The following is a 14,372-nucleotide window of genomic DNA, read 5'->3' on the forward strand; positions in this document are numbered from 1 at the left end:
ACAATAATTAGAAATGAAACAATTAGGCATTTTTTGCCTTCTATTTATCTGCCTGGGAACATCAAAGAATTCCTGTAAAATTATCAAAGGTATAAAATGGTAAATATAATATCATTTGATAACAAATGAATTACTATAGGATACTAAGAATCAACATGAAGGGGCCCCTGGGTGGCTCAGGCGGTTAAGGGTCTGACTCTTGATTTTGGCTCAGGTCGTGAGATTGAGCCCCAAGTCAGGCTCTCAGGTGCTCAGAGGGGAGTCTGCTTGAGTTTCTCTCCCTCTGCCCCTCCCTCCACTCAAGTGCACATGCTCTCTCTCTCAAATAAAGAAATAAATAAATCTTAAAAAAAGGAATCGATTCAGAGAAAGACAATTATCATACGGTTTCACTCATATGTGGAGTATAAGCAATAGCACAGAGGACCATATGGGAAGGGAGAGAACATGAATGGGAAGAAATCAGAGGGAGACAAACCATGAGAGACTCTGGACTCTGGGAAACAAACTCAGGGTTGCAGAAGGGAGGGGGGTGGGGGGATGGGGTAACCGGGTGATGGGCATTAAGGAGGGCACGTGTTGTGATGAGCACTGGGTGTTACACGCAACTAATGAATCACTGAACACTTCATCAAAAACTAAAGATGTACTATGTGTGGGCTAATTGAACTTAAAAAAAAAGGAATCGACATGCAGTTTTGAAAAGTTATCCATTCAAAAGGTCACTACCCATAGAAAACACAAAATCAACTTCAATGACATATTTCAAAAAAATCTCATTAAGAGGAAGATGATTTGATTTGATCTTTTTATTTTAAGTAGGCTCCACACCCAACATGGGGCTTGAACTCATGACTCTGAGATTAAGAGTTGCACACTCCACCTGACTGAACCAGCCAGGAGAGGAGGAAGATGGTTATGAGGTCTCTATTGTGGTTTTCTTCCTCTTATTCTCAGATCCCACATAGATTGGGACTTTCTGGGTCACCTTGGTCCTGACAGCTCTCCCACCTCTTCTCCCAGTGGTTATATTAGTTTCTTTCCCAACCAGAGATACCCCTTCTGACATTTGCTGGTTGGCTGAGCCCCACTGAGCTGTTTCGCCTCCACCCCTTCTCCTTCCAACAGATAGGGAAATAAGTCCTGGACTCAGAGCTCCTCCCTGCCCTGCTCTGCCTCATTCTCTCCTCACTTTCTGCCTCACGGCGGCCACTGCAGATGCACCTGGAAGACATAAGGAGCCGGACCCAAGTCATGATCCTGGGAGCCATCGCCCTGGCTGCCCTGCTGAGCCCCCATGGAACTGGGGCCGTCAGCGGTGAGTGCTCGGGTGGGCCAGAGAGGGTGGGGACTATAAGGAGATTTGTAGCCCATGGGTGCTGTTTTCTCTCCCATTTTTCTTCTTTCTTCTTTTTCTCTCATGTGAGGTCTTTTGCTTTTTGTCTTTCTGACAACAGGAAAAAGCACTGTTTATCAAACACTGACCAAGTGCCAAATCTCATTTCATTTTCACAGCAGTCTTTTCAGGAGGGTGTTTATTACTCTCATTCTAGAAATGAAAAGACTGAGACCTGAAATGATGTCTCCTGAACCCCATGTCACTGCGCCATGGCTCTGCATCCTCTGGAGAGCGTCTCTCTCTGTCGCTCTTAAATTTCAGAGGTAAACTTCTTGAAATTGGAGTCTGAAATTCCTGTTTTTTACTTTCTTCTGCTTCATTCAGTCCTCAGCCCGCTGCCTTCTCCCTTTTGTTTCCTCACATCTCTGCTGATGCTTTCAGTGTGGCCACTAGTGGCCTCCTTACAACCAAAACCAGTGGTCACTTCTCTGTATATCTTACCTGTGTCACTAGTAATATTTGCAACGTGACCACTTCCTCCTTCCTGGAATTTTTCTCTTGTTCTTTGTCTTTGAGGAGCACACATCCTCCTTGTTTTCTTCCTACTCGTTAGTCCTCTCCTTTTCCGCCTCTTTCTCAAAAAATTTATTTAAGTGATCTCTACACCCAGCGTGGGGCTTGAACTCACAACCTGGAGATCAAGAGTCACCTGTTCTTCTGACTGAGCCAATCAGGTGCCCCAGCATCCTTTCTTAAACGTCCGTGTTTGTCAGGATGCAGGACCACACACTCTGACCCTGCTATGATGACTTTGTACAGTTCTTGGGTGACCCAATCCAAGCTTATAACTTCATGTACCATGTGGACTCCTAGCGTACATCACTAGCCCAGTCTAGCCTGAGATCCATCCATTATTTCAACTGCCCTCAAGTCAACTCCACTTTGTCCCCCAGAAATTCAAACTCATTATGTCCTCAAAAGAACATTTTATCTTCTCTCACTTCCTTGTCCTTCATTACTTTTCCTGTCACTGACACCACAATTCTCCACATTGCCTGGGTATTCTGGACTCCTTCATATCCCTACTTCCGCCATGGCACTTAATGATTCCTGTGGCTTCTCATCACTTCACTGCCATTCAAACCCATCCTCCCTTCTCCTTACCCTGTGTTACTGCCCCATCTACACCCTCATCACTTGCCACTTGCTTGCTGAAGAGTCCTACTGGTCTTGCTTGCAAATGAGCCGCTTCCAATCTATCTTCTCTACAAATGCCACCTTCAAGTATAAATCTTATCCTCTTGATTAAGATCCTTCAGTGAGGGGCGCCTGGGTGGCTCAGTCGTTAAGCGTCTGCCTTCGGCTCAGGTCATGATCTCAGGGTCCTGGGATCGAGCCCCGCATCTGGCTCCCTGCTCAGCGGGAAGCCTGCTTCTCCCTCTCCCACTCTCCCTGCTTGTGTTCCTGCTCTCGCTGTGTCTCTCTCTGTCAAATAAATAAATAAAAATCTTAAAAAAAAAAAAAAAGATCCTTCAGTGATTTCCCTGGGGCTGTGGATCAAATTCAAACACTTGCAATTAGCACACAAGGCAGGTCCCAGTGTAGCCCCTCCACACCCTTTGAGCTTCAGTCGTATCCAAGGACTCTTGAGTCCTCCAAGAAGTCCCATGCCTCTCTGCTCCTATGTCTCCTGCTAGAGACACCACTTCCCTCTATTTCTGCTTCGCTACCTCACATAGAGACCATCTCTAGGAAGCCTTACTTCAATCTCATTTTAATGCTCTCCTTTTGCTCCCAAATAGCATCTGAGTACACCTTGTGATAACACAGCAGTGATGAAACCACTTATATACTAATTGTCTTTTCTTTGTCTTTCTCGATTTCAAGTAGCTTGAGGATAAGGACCATGTCTTCTGAGTTATATCCTTAAGTGCCTGGAGAGTGAAGGTTCACAATAAAGGCTTTTTTGACTGAATGAAAATGAACATCCGTAAGAGTGTAATTTGCTTCACAATGCGTAGGCCTTTAGTTTTAAGAATTTGCAAAAACAATAAAAATGAGATATCCTAAGGTGAACAAACGATGTCCATGTAGCCAGGTCTGTACTGTTGTTGTTTTTTTTTTTCTTTTTCTTTCATCTTCTTTTCTGTAGGTGAGTGATTTTCCCCAAGCATTCATGTGAGACAATGAATCCTGTCACTAGAAGCGTCCAAGGAGAGGATTAGTTCTCCACGCGTTGGAGCTGCAGGGAGGATCTTCGATTCGGGAGTTGGACCAGCGGGCCCCAGAGTGTCACTTCCTCTTAGTTCCTTTCCTTTTCTCAGCCCCAAACTCTCATTTTTATTGTTTTACTGTAATACTAATAGCTTTTTTCTGTTGTCAATCTTTCTTTCTCTTTCTTTCTTTCTTTCTCTCTCTCTCTTTCTTTCTTTCTCTCCTTTCTTTTGGAAAAGGTAGACTTTTAATAACTGCTTTTATCACCAGGTTAAGTCATGCAGTTACAAAGTAGTTAGAAATTTCTGAAAGGGCTTTTTAAAAATTAAATTAAATTTTTAAAAAAGATTTTATTTATTTATTTGACAGAGAGACATACAGCGAGAGAGGGAACACAAGCAGGGGGAGTGGGAAAGGGAGAAGCAGGCTTCCCGCGGAGCAGGGAGCCCGATGCGGGGCTCGATCTCAGGACCCTGGGATCATGACCTAAGCCGAAGGGAGCTGCTTAACGACTGAGCCACCCAGGCACCCCAGGATGTTTTTTTTTTAAAGCTCATTCTTACATAAACAATATCTAGTACTTCACTGGGACACCACTGTTTAAACTTTCGCTGCTTCTTACACATCAGGTAAAACTAAGATGCTATCCCATAAGTGTTTCAAATCCAACAACCTTTATTTCCAGGGGAAATTACCTTTAAGAGCATAAAGTCCACAAGAAAATTTGTGAATGTTGTGTGAATGATAACACTTTAAAATTTGATTTGCCTTAAATGAAGGTGTTGTGGACAAAATTACATAATCTACCATTTTTATTTTAAAGCTAAAAAAGTAACTAAAAGTCTATAAATGGCACCAAGAATCATCTTTTCATTTCCTTCAAAATTTAAAAGATTTTCCACTCTGAAAGATTTTTATTCCATTCTCCCCTCTCCCCCACCTCACTCTGTGGCTTTATCACTAATTTTATATGTCTGGTCCTACAAGGATTCTGAGATATTATGTGTGTGGGTGGGGAGATGATTCAATCTTGCTTCTACCAGGAGCCGTGCTACCCTGGGCCAGTTACTTAACCTCTGTGGGCATGTCCCTAATATGCAAAAGAATGCTTTACGTGGGGGTGTGAAGATGCAAAGAATAAATTGAACACATAGTAAGTTCTCCATAAATATTACCTTATTATTGTGTTCAGTGTGATTGTTATTGTGCTGGAGTGATGGATGCTTAAGTTTTTAGGAACAAGGGAAACAACCTGAATTCTCAGTAAGTCATTTCTTTCATAGTTTCTTCCCATTTCTTTTCTTTCATTTTGCATTTCTCATTTTCTGTGTTATTCATTCATGTTATTACTGTTTGCTTCCTGTGTTCTGTTTACTTTCCTACATAATCACCTGTTCTCCAATCTCCCTTCTTCTTCATGCAGTGGGCCATGTGTCAATGTATGCCAAGTTTGTCCAGACACACAGACCCTCTGGGGAGTACATGTTTGAGTTTGATGAGGATGAGCAGTTCTATGTGGACCTGGATAAGAAGGAGACTGTCTGGCATCTGCCAGAGTTTATTCATGCCTTTGACTATGATGCTTGGAGGGGTATTGCTGACATTGTCGGGTCAAAGAAGAAGCTGACTACCCTGATCCAATGGTCGAACCACACCAGGGCCACAAATGGTACTGCTTGCTCTTGCTTATTTTTCTACCACCCAACTGTGGAGATGGGAGAGCCCCTCTGCTGCATAGAGAATGGGAGACTCAGATGTCCACTCATGAATGAACGTCTCCTCATGAGTGAGCAATATTCAGTCCACAAAGCTGGGTGCTTAGGTCATCAAAGGAGTCATTTTCTTCTATTCAAGAACAAGGTTGGGCTGGGGGAGGCCAGTCAGGAGCATGACGAGCCATGACTTTGATCTAGAAGCCATGGGTGGGGGTGGGGGCGAAGTGTCAGCATGAGAGAGATGGCCCCTAACCTGGAGAATATAAGGGTTAGGATGGTGGAGACCTTTGAGATTCAGCCAAAGGTAGCAGACTTACCAGGTCCTGTCCCTTCTCAGAGCCATCTGAGGTGACTGTGTTTCCCAAGGAGCCTGTGGAGCTGGGACAGCCCAACACCCTCATCTGTCATGTGGACAAGTTCTTCCCACCTGTGCTCAATGTCACGTGGCTGCGCAATGGGCAGATGGTCACCGAAGGTATAGCTGAGACCATCTTCCTGCCCAGCACAGAATTCAGATTCCACAAGTTCCACTACCTAACCTTCCTTCCCACGGCTGAAGACGTCTATGACTGCAAGGTGGAGCACTGGGGCCTGGACCAGCCGCTCCTTCAGCACTGGGGTATGGAGCCCCGACCCTTTGCCAGCGCTGTCCTGACACCATCTTTATTTCCAGGATCCATCTCTCTGCAGCACCTGCTTTCCTTAATCTCGTGTGTCTTATAGTCACTTTATCCAAACTTCACCGGTGATCTCACACTTCCTAACTCTTCATACTCCTACACCTGAGGCCAGCTCCTGCTCTCTGTGCCTTCTAACTCTGTCTTTCCTTTGTGCCCCAGAGGCCCAGGAGCCAATCCAGGTGCATGAGACGAAGGTGACTGTGGTCTGTGTCCTGGGCCTGGTGGCAGGTGTGGTGGGCATCATCACTGGCATCATTGTCCTGAAGACCGGGCAGCCCGACAGCATCCCTGGGTGCAAGGGCTCCCGTGAGTCATCCCAGAGCTGGTACCAGGGACATGGTGCAAAAAAGGAGGCAGCCCGGTATGGGTGGTGGATGGGAAGGAGAAACATTTCAACAGGGGTTCTTTGAGCACTTTGTATTGCAGAATCACTGACTAGAGGAAAACAATACCATGATAAAGAACATCAGTTGAGTTGCTTACTACTTACCAGGCACTATTCTGCATGGTTCATATGTATTCACTTACTTATGTCTGGAGGTTGGTACCATTATTTCCCATCATACAGAGGGGGAAGCAGACATGAAGAGGGGTGAAGGAGCCTGTCCAAGGTCACACAGCTTGAAAGGTCCAGAGTCTGGATTTGAACTCAGGCCTTGGGGCTCCAGAGGCTCAGTCTTATCCAATGTGTAGATTATATATATCATCTGCAGTCATTTTATCTCTCCCTGACAATCTTCATAACCTTGATTTTCTTCTGTTGTCATAGTGATGTCCATGAACCTCCAATACTGTGTTAAACATTTGTAATTATAAAGGACATCCTACCTTTTGCATAATCTCAGAGGGAATGCATTTAATTTCTCCATAAATATATTTGCTATAGATTTTTGGTTAATAACCTTTACATGTGATAAGATTGATCAAATTGTTTATGCACTTATTGAGTTGAATTCTGTTGAAATTAATATGAATGTTCTTGGTCTACTGATTTTTTTTTTTGATCATATTATTGATTTTCTGAGTTTGTGACTTCACTGCATTCTTAGGTGTTTTGTGTGGTCTCAGCCTATCCATGGTGATGCCATCAGCTAGGAATGCCTGGGGGCACTCACCTGGGTCACTACCACTTGTGGTAGACATTTCCCAGACAGGCCCTTGTAGTTCTTGTGACTGCAAGACACTCCTCAGCAACAACCATCAGGGAACTTTGAAAAAAACAAGATTTATTAGCTTATTACTCACAAGTCCTGGAGGGTACATGGCCTGCCCAGAGCCACACAGTGAGGTTGTGGGGGGTGGGAGAGACCTGCGGATCTGCCATTATTGGGGTTGAGGAAGGGGTACCTCGGATTTCACAGGGTCACTCTTTATTGGTGAATTTAAAATGTAAGAACTGGAATTAAAGTGCAGGAAGGGAAAAGCAGGGTCACTCAAGCAGTCTGTTATTGTTATCTAGGTCACCCAGGGCTTTCTAAAAGGGGAATTTCATGGGGGGGGGAGGGCAGCCGGGCTCTTTATTCTTTATCTAGTTGTATATCAGGCAATATGTGTCTTTTCGATGGATATCTTTGAGATGGATGCCTTGGCAATCAAAAGCTTAATGTCAGGCACTTACATTACAATAAAATAAACTAATAGTCATGCACTTACACTATCCTAGTACAAATCTTATTTGATCGAAATGAATCATGCTTGTAATATATTGTTGGATTCAGTGACATGGCTGACAATCCATAATTTTCTTCTCCTGTACATCCTTAGCTGGTTCTGAAGATAAAGATGCACCAGCCTTATAAGATGATTCAGAAAGCTTTTGTTCCTTTCTGTGTTCTAGAATGACATGTATAAGAGAGGAACGATTTGTTTTTGAAATGTCCTAGCTGCCATGTCAGGACAGGGGCTGTTGGAAGGTGTTCTTTGCTTTCCAAGCTGGTGTCTTTGATGCTCATGACTCTATTTCAGGTTTCTATTACTTCCTGTAGTTTTGACCTTTTTATCTTTCTAGAAATGTATCCATCTAATCTAAATTTTCAGATTTATTGGAATAGAGTTGATCATAACAAACTTTTTTTCATTTAAAAATGTCTGTGTATATAGTCCTTTTTCCTTTTCATTCTGAATCTCCTACATTTTCCTTAACAGTTTTGCCAGATGGGTCTGTCAGCCTTTTTAAACTTTCCATTGAATCAAACTTTGATTTTGTTTATCTTCCCTATTTTTTGTTCTCTAGTTCACTGAATTCTGTCCTTGTCTTTATTATTTACATTTTTTTTTTCTTTTGCTGTTTTTCTGCTTTCCCATTCTCTTAATGGAAATGATTAGTACATTCGTTTTCAGGCTTCCTTTCCTAATATATTTGTTTAAAAGCTAGATGTTTCTTTCTAGGCACTACTTTTGATATACAGGTTTTCACTGACTACTAAGTGTTCCGTCATTTATAGTTTCATTCCTATGGTTATTTAATTGTATATTTGGGGTGTATGGAGTTCATTTGTTTATTCTTTTTCATCAATTTAGAATTCAATTGCATTATGGCCAAAGAACATATGTGATATTAATTTGAACACATTGAGGCTTTCTTTGTGGCTTAATAAATGTTGTTTTCAGAAATGTGCTATGTATGCTTGAAAACAATGTGCATGTTGTTGGCTGTGGAAATCTCTATGTAGTTATTTGAGCCTTTTACTTGTATTATTAAGATCTTCTATATCTTTATTTTCTTTTTGCTTCTGCTCCTAGTTTTTGAGGATATGTTAAAATCTGCAGTTTAATTTGAAGATTTTCAATTTTTAGAGTCTTTCTCCACTTATTTCTGTCATGTGTTGCTCTTGTATTTTGAGGTTTTATTTTCAGAAGAATATATGTTCATGTTCATTATAGTTTCTTGCTCTAGTTTTTTCACTCGCCTTTAATTCTCTTTTGGCAGATGTGAGATTTGTTATGTCAGTTATCTTTGTTTACCTGCCTGAAGTGCCTTTTTCCATTATTTGGTTTTTGACCTTTCGATATTCATTTATTCTGTGTGACTTTGTTAGACTGTGTTGAAGACACAATCTGAGCTTCTCTTCTTTTTAATTGGTTGTTTAGCTCATTCAATTTATTGCAATTCCTATTATATTAAAAATTTACTATCATATTATTAAAATGTTTATTTAATATACTTTATTCTTGTTCATTTTTCTCATCTCTCATTCCTAAAGGCTAGGCCAAATTCTGTTACTATAAAAGTTGTAGTTTCTAATTATACTCATAAAATGGCTTATCTTAATGCCCTTAATTACATTGATTAAAACACTGATAAATCCCTTTTTCTTCCTGCCTCACAAAAGAGACAAGCACTTTGCAGTATTTTTCATTTCTCCCTATATCACTACCTAGTATCTTCTTTATGTTAATATTAACTACATTTTTAGTTTTTTTTGTTTTAAACACTTTTTTCTTACTTTTTTAAAAAAGATTTTATTTATTTATTTGTGTGTGTGAGAGAGAGCGCGCACAAGCAGGGGGAGAAGCAGGCTCTCTGCTGAGCAGGGAGCCCAATGCAGGTCTCCATCCCAGGACCCTGGGATCATGACCTGAGCCGAAGGTAGACGCTTAACTGACTGAGCCACCCAGGCGTCCCACATTTTTCTTACTTTAAAAAAAATTTAGCCTCTGCTTTTTAAGATAACAATAACTTTTAAAAATTATTTGATCTTTTTTATTTTCCACATCTCTCTTAGATGTGTTTCTCTTTTTTTTAATTTATTATTTTTTTAAAAAAAGATTTTTATTTATTTATTTGACAGAGAGATGAGAGAGAGCACAGGTAGGCAGAACAGCAGGCAGAGGGAAAGGGAGAAGCAGGCTCTCCTCTGAGCAGGGAGCCCGAAGCAGGGCTCGATCCTGGGGCCCTGGGATCATGACCTGAGCCGAAAGCAGACACTTAACTGACTGAGCCACCCAGCCGCCCCTTAGGGGTGCTTTTTAAAAAAGTATTTTAGGGGCGCCTGGGTGGCTCAGTCAGTTAAGCGGCAGCCTTCAGCTCAGGTCACGATCCCAGGGTCCTGAGATCAAGCCCTGCATCAGGCTCCCTGCTCAGTGGGGAGCCTGCTTCTCCCTCTGGCCCTCCCCCAACTTGTGCACACTCTCTCTCTGTCTCAGATAAATAAATAAAATCTCTTAAAAAATTTAAAAAGTATTTTAAAAGTGGTTTTTTGAATAGCAAAGCATCTGAGGTTGAAATGTTTGAGAATATTCATGTTGTATTAAAATGACCATGTGTTATGGGTATACATTTTGGGATTGAAAGTTCTTTTTCTTTAATTCTATGCAAGTAACATCTCACTGTGTTCTGGCATTAAGTGCTGCTGTTGATAGGAATGATGTCTATTTGTTCTTTTCCAGATGGATCTGCTCTTGTTCTTTTATAGGTGGAACTGCTCTCTCCGCAAGTGTTGAGAATTTTTTTTCTTTGAAGTTCTTACAGTTTTCTTATAATGTATCTAAATATGTGTGCTTTTTAAAGAGATGTGTTTTTAAAAAATCTATTTGTCGGGGCACCTGGGTGGCTCAGTCAGTTAAGCAGCTGCCTTCGGCCCAGGTCATGATTCCAGGGTCCTGGGATCGAGTTCCACATTGGACTCCCTGCTGAGCGGGGAGTCTGCTTCTCCTTCTCCCTCTACCTGCTGCTCCCCCTGCTTGTACTCTCTCTCTCTCTAATAAAAAATAAAAAATCTTAAAAAAAATCTATTTGTAATCAATGTACCATGTCAAACTAAGTTATATCATCTTTCTATAAAGCCTAGAAATCTATTCTTTTTTTCAGACATTTCACCTCCTTTTACTATTTTCCCCACTTTCTAGGTGTCTGATTATCAAGATGTCAGGATGTCAGTTTTGATCCCTCATGTCTCACAGCTTTTCTTTTATATTTCCTATTGCTTAATCTTTCACACTGCCCTTCAGAGCATTTCTTAGTCCGACCTCTTGTTTATTAATTATTCTTCAGTTGCAGAAGTCCCACTAGTTGTTTCATCTAAATATTCTTTATTCCAACCATTATTAAAACTCATTATTTCTGCTTGATAATTGGTTTCTTGTTTTTGCCTCAAATTACCAATATCCTTCTTTACCTCTCTTTTTAAACCATTTTACTGTGAACTAGCAGACATATGTAAAAATACACAAAACATTAATGTACAGCCAATGATTATCAAGAGAACACCCATGTAACTAGTACCTAGGTCAGGGAATAGAACATTGCCAACACCCCAGAGGCCCTCTTTAGGCCAGTAGATAATTTGTAAACCTTTTAGGAGCTATAAGCTCCTTTTATCCACAAGGTCTAGCATAGTTCCTTATACAAAATAAGTCCTCAATACATGTGTCTGGTATAAATGGGTGATATATTATTTATTTAATGTCTACTTATTGAATACTTTCTACCTCCAAAGATTCCAACTCTTTTGAAGTTGGGTACATCCATGTGATTTGCTTTGGATAATGAAGTGTGAGAAGTGACACATTATTTCCAGGTAGAGGGAGAGGGAGAAGCAGACTCCCCGCTCAGCAGGGAGCCCAATGCGGGACTCGATCCCAGGATTTCCGTGGAGTCTACTTAAAAAAATGCAAGAAAGAGATGTGTTCCAAGAGACTTCAAAGAAGCAGAGAGGCGGGAGAATTAGAAGAATATTTCGTCACCTAAGGCAAGGGAGCAGAAATTTCAGGAACAAGGAAGTATTTAGTGATGTTAGATGTTTATAATCTGGCAACTAAGGTAAATATCCACTGGGCCAGTATTGAAGGGTTATTGGCGCCCCTTTAAAGAGCAGCTTCACATACTGTGCCCAACTTCTACCTCCTTCAACTTTCATCATTGCGTTGCTGGGCCTCACTGTCTCAGGAGTTTCAGAGCACTGTGGAGAGCTGGAGAGTGAAATGACATCTCCCTAGGGTGCCCCTTGACTTCTCACTGATCCTCCTCTGGGGGCAACAACATTTGCTGGGAAGACTACCTCCCGAGGGGTCGGTGAGGAAAGAAAATGAAGGAGGCAGGTGTAAAGGGATGGAGGATGCAAAGCTAAACCGGGAGTTCTAACCCCACCGTGTTTGTCCTACTGCAGGTGACAACCCTTTGTGACATAAGAGGACATAGGGGAATCTCCAGCATCAGATCTACTTCAAAGCTCCAATGCCTCTGAATGTCTGTGCTCAACACCAATGACTGATGTCCCCAAAGCCCCCTCCAATTCCTGCCTGTGATCCTACTCGCACTTAGCACTCAATAAATGCTGGAATTTGATGTATGGTGACAATTTAGTCCCCACACTGGATGGTCTATAGGCCCTGGTTTCCTCTGAGGCTCCTCCCTACAGAGCATTCTTTCCGAGTAATCCCAAGGATCAATAAATACTTGTGTATGTTAGACATTTCTGGTGCCTTCTTTGTGACTCCAGGGCCTTTCCTCGGTCTCTATATCTTCAGTTCCCTAGGAGCACATAACCTGGACCTGTAATGTGGATGTAGTTATTGCAGTTGCTGAGCCTACCAAGTCTAGAGAATGTTTGCTCTGCCCTGGGTACTTCCCTAACCTATAGCATGGGGTGGAGGGCACAAGGATTGTTGGTGTCACTGTGGGGCTGATTTACTCTGAACTATTCATCTCATCTCCATCCTGCTGCTAACCTCCTTTGTTCACCCCCCTTTTTATTTCACGCAGAATTCTGATCACTTCTGGACTCTGACCCCCAGGGCTCCTCTCCTCCTCCAGGCAGCAGAAAAGATCCATTTTCCAGTAGACACACTGTTTTGCAGGAGTTTCCCATGGTAAATTTGTTAAGCCTTTAGTAATTTAATGTCTCTTTTATACCATGTCATACTGTACTCTATCCACTAGTCCTCTACCTGCCCCATCCTGCCAGGCTTTACTTTATTCCCCTCCCCCCCATATTTTTTCAGGGGCATATGCAACCATCTTTGCAGATCCCAGTATGTTAGCTGGCTTACTGATGTCTGAATCTCAATTGTCAATTAAGGTCATGTTTCCCACAGGGTCCCTGGACCTGGAGCAAAGTGTAAGGATATGGATAAGCTATCTGTTTCAGATGGAGAATTTTAACATAAACTGCTCACCACTCTATTATACATGGTCTTGGTGGTAAATTGGAACTAGAAATTAAGAGGTGTTATGAGGCTTTGATACAGAAAACTAGAAGTTATAATATTAAATTATGCATAAGGGGCAGCTTAAGGAGATGCCACTTCCCGTTTCTCACTTCCTCTCCAGCTCTATCCTAATGTGTTGGATGTGGGAGTTCTGGACATGGAGGATGTGGGGGTATGGTCAGCTGCCCCACAAGGCCTAGCACAGTTCCTTATAATCAGAATGCAAAAAATATTAACTATTTCACTTCTAATTATTATTCTTTTTATTTCTTCTTGCAGTTTTTATCTTTTTATACGAGATTTCGCTAATATTTTACCTTAACCATAGCTTATCCTCATCACTCTCCTCTGCTACTCTGGCCATCACTGGTTCCTCACTGGTTCCTCGCTGGTTCCAACGAGGGCTCCTGCCTGGTTCTGTGGAAGGGGCCCCTACCTGGAGCACTGATTCTACAGAGTGATCTTCAGATCTTGGACAATGCAGACTAACCATAATTTCCCCTTTCTGATCTTTGATGGATGTTGAAATGTCATTTTGATGACCCCTTTGTGAGAATCTTGTCCTTCCAAAATCACTCCAGACCACCAGGTACCATTGTCCCCATCACACGCACACCCTGATCTCCTCACTCTGCTGAGAATAGCAGCCCCTGCACGATGTCAGAGCCCCAAAGTCTTTCTCAGGGAGTGAGCCCACATGGAAAGCCCCCTAAGGTCATTCCCCTGAGCTAGATCCTCCAAGAGGAGCAGCTCTGCACTTACCTGGGGTGTCTCTGCTCTGAACCAAAGGGGAGCTTAGCATCACCAAGGACATCATGAGAGCGGCCATCCCTGGGACCCCAGTGATCCTCGGGACCACCATCCTGGAGCTTGGGAAAGGATGGGGGCTGAGAGACTTGCAGTCAGAGCAGCTCTCACTCAATGGGCCCCACTCCTAAAATATATTAATATATCAATTTATATACTATATACTATAGTATTAAGATATCAGAGAAGATGAGCTTGGGCAGCCTTCCTTATCCCCGGGTGTGACCAGATTCTGAAAAAGGGAACCAGTAAGCAGGAATTGTCACTCACCAGACAGAAGTTTGGTATAAAGCACATGATTCTTTAAGGTGTAAGATTCATTGAAGACAGTATAAGGAAAGGGATCCTCATTTTGAGCAACTGGGTGAGTCATAAGGTTTGATTGCTTATGTGTTTTCCTCCCTAGGAACAGATCGCAACGAATGTCATTCCCACTCCATGGTGAACGCCATCTCCCTTGCACGGACA

General features: G+C 42.3%; 1 protein-coding gene across 1 annotated transcript; it reads left to right on the plus strand.

Annotated features, from left to right (window-relative positions):
• The first annotated feature begins 1,218 nt into the window (after positions 1 to 1,218).
• LOC118522955 (RLA class II histocompatibility antigen, DP alpha-1 chain-like) lies at positions 1,219 to 14,349 on the plus strand. Its single transcript, XM_036072350.2, is given in 9 exon segments — positions 1,219 to 1,318; positions 4,977 to 5,222; positions 5,606 to 5,887; positions 6,108 to 6,229; positions 6,232 to 6,254; positions 10,797 to 10,822; positions 12,891 to 13,006; positions 13,219 to 13,269; positions 14,311 to 14,349. Coding segments are annotated over 9 exon segments (1,005 nt in total).
• Positions 14,350 to 14,372: the final 23 nt, after the last annotated feature.

Source organism: Halichoerus grypus, chromosome 9 (assembly GCF_964656455.1).
Source record: "Halichoerus grypus chromosome 9, mHalGry1.hap1.1, whole genome shotgun sequence".
Classification (NCBI taxonomy): domain Eukaryota; kingdom Metazoa; phylum Chordata; class Mammalia; order Carnivora; family Phocidae; genus Halichoerus; species Halichoerus grypus.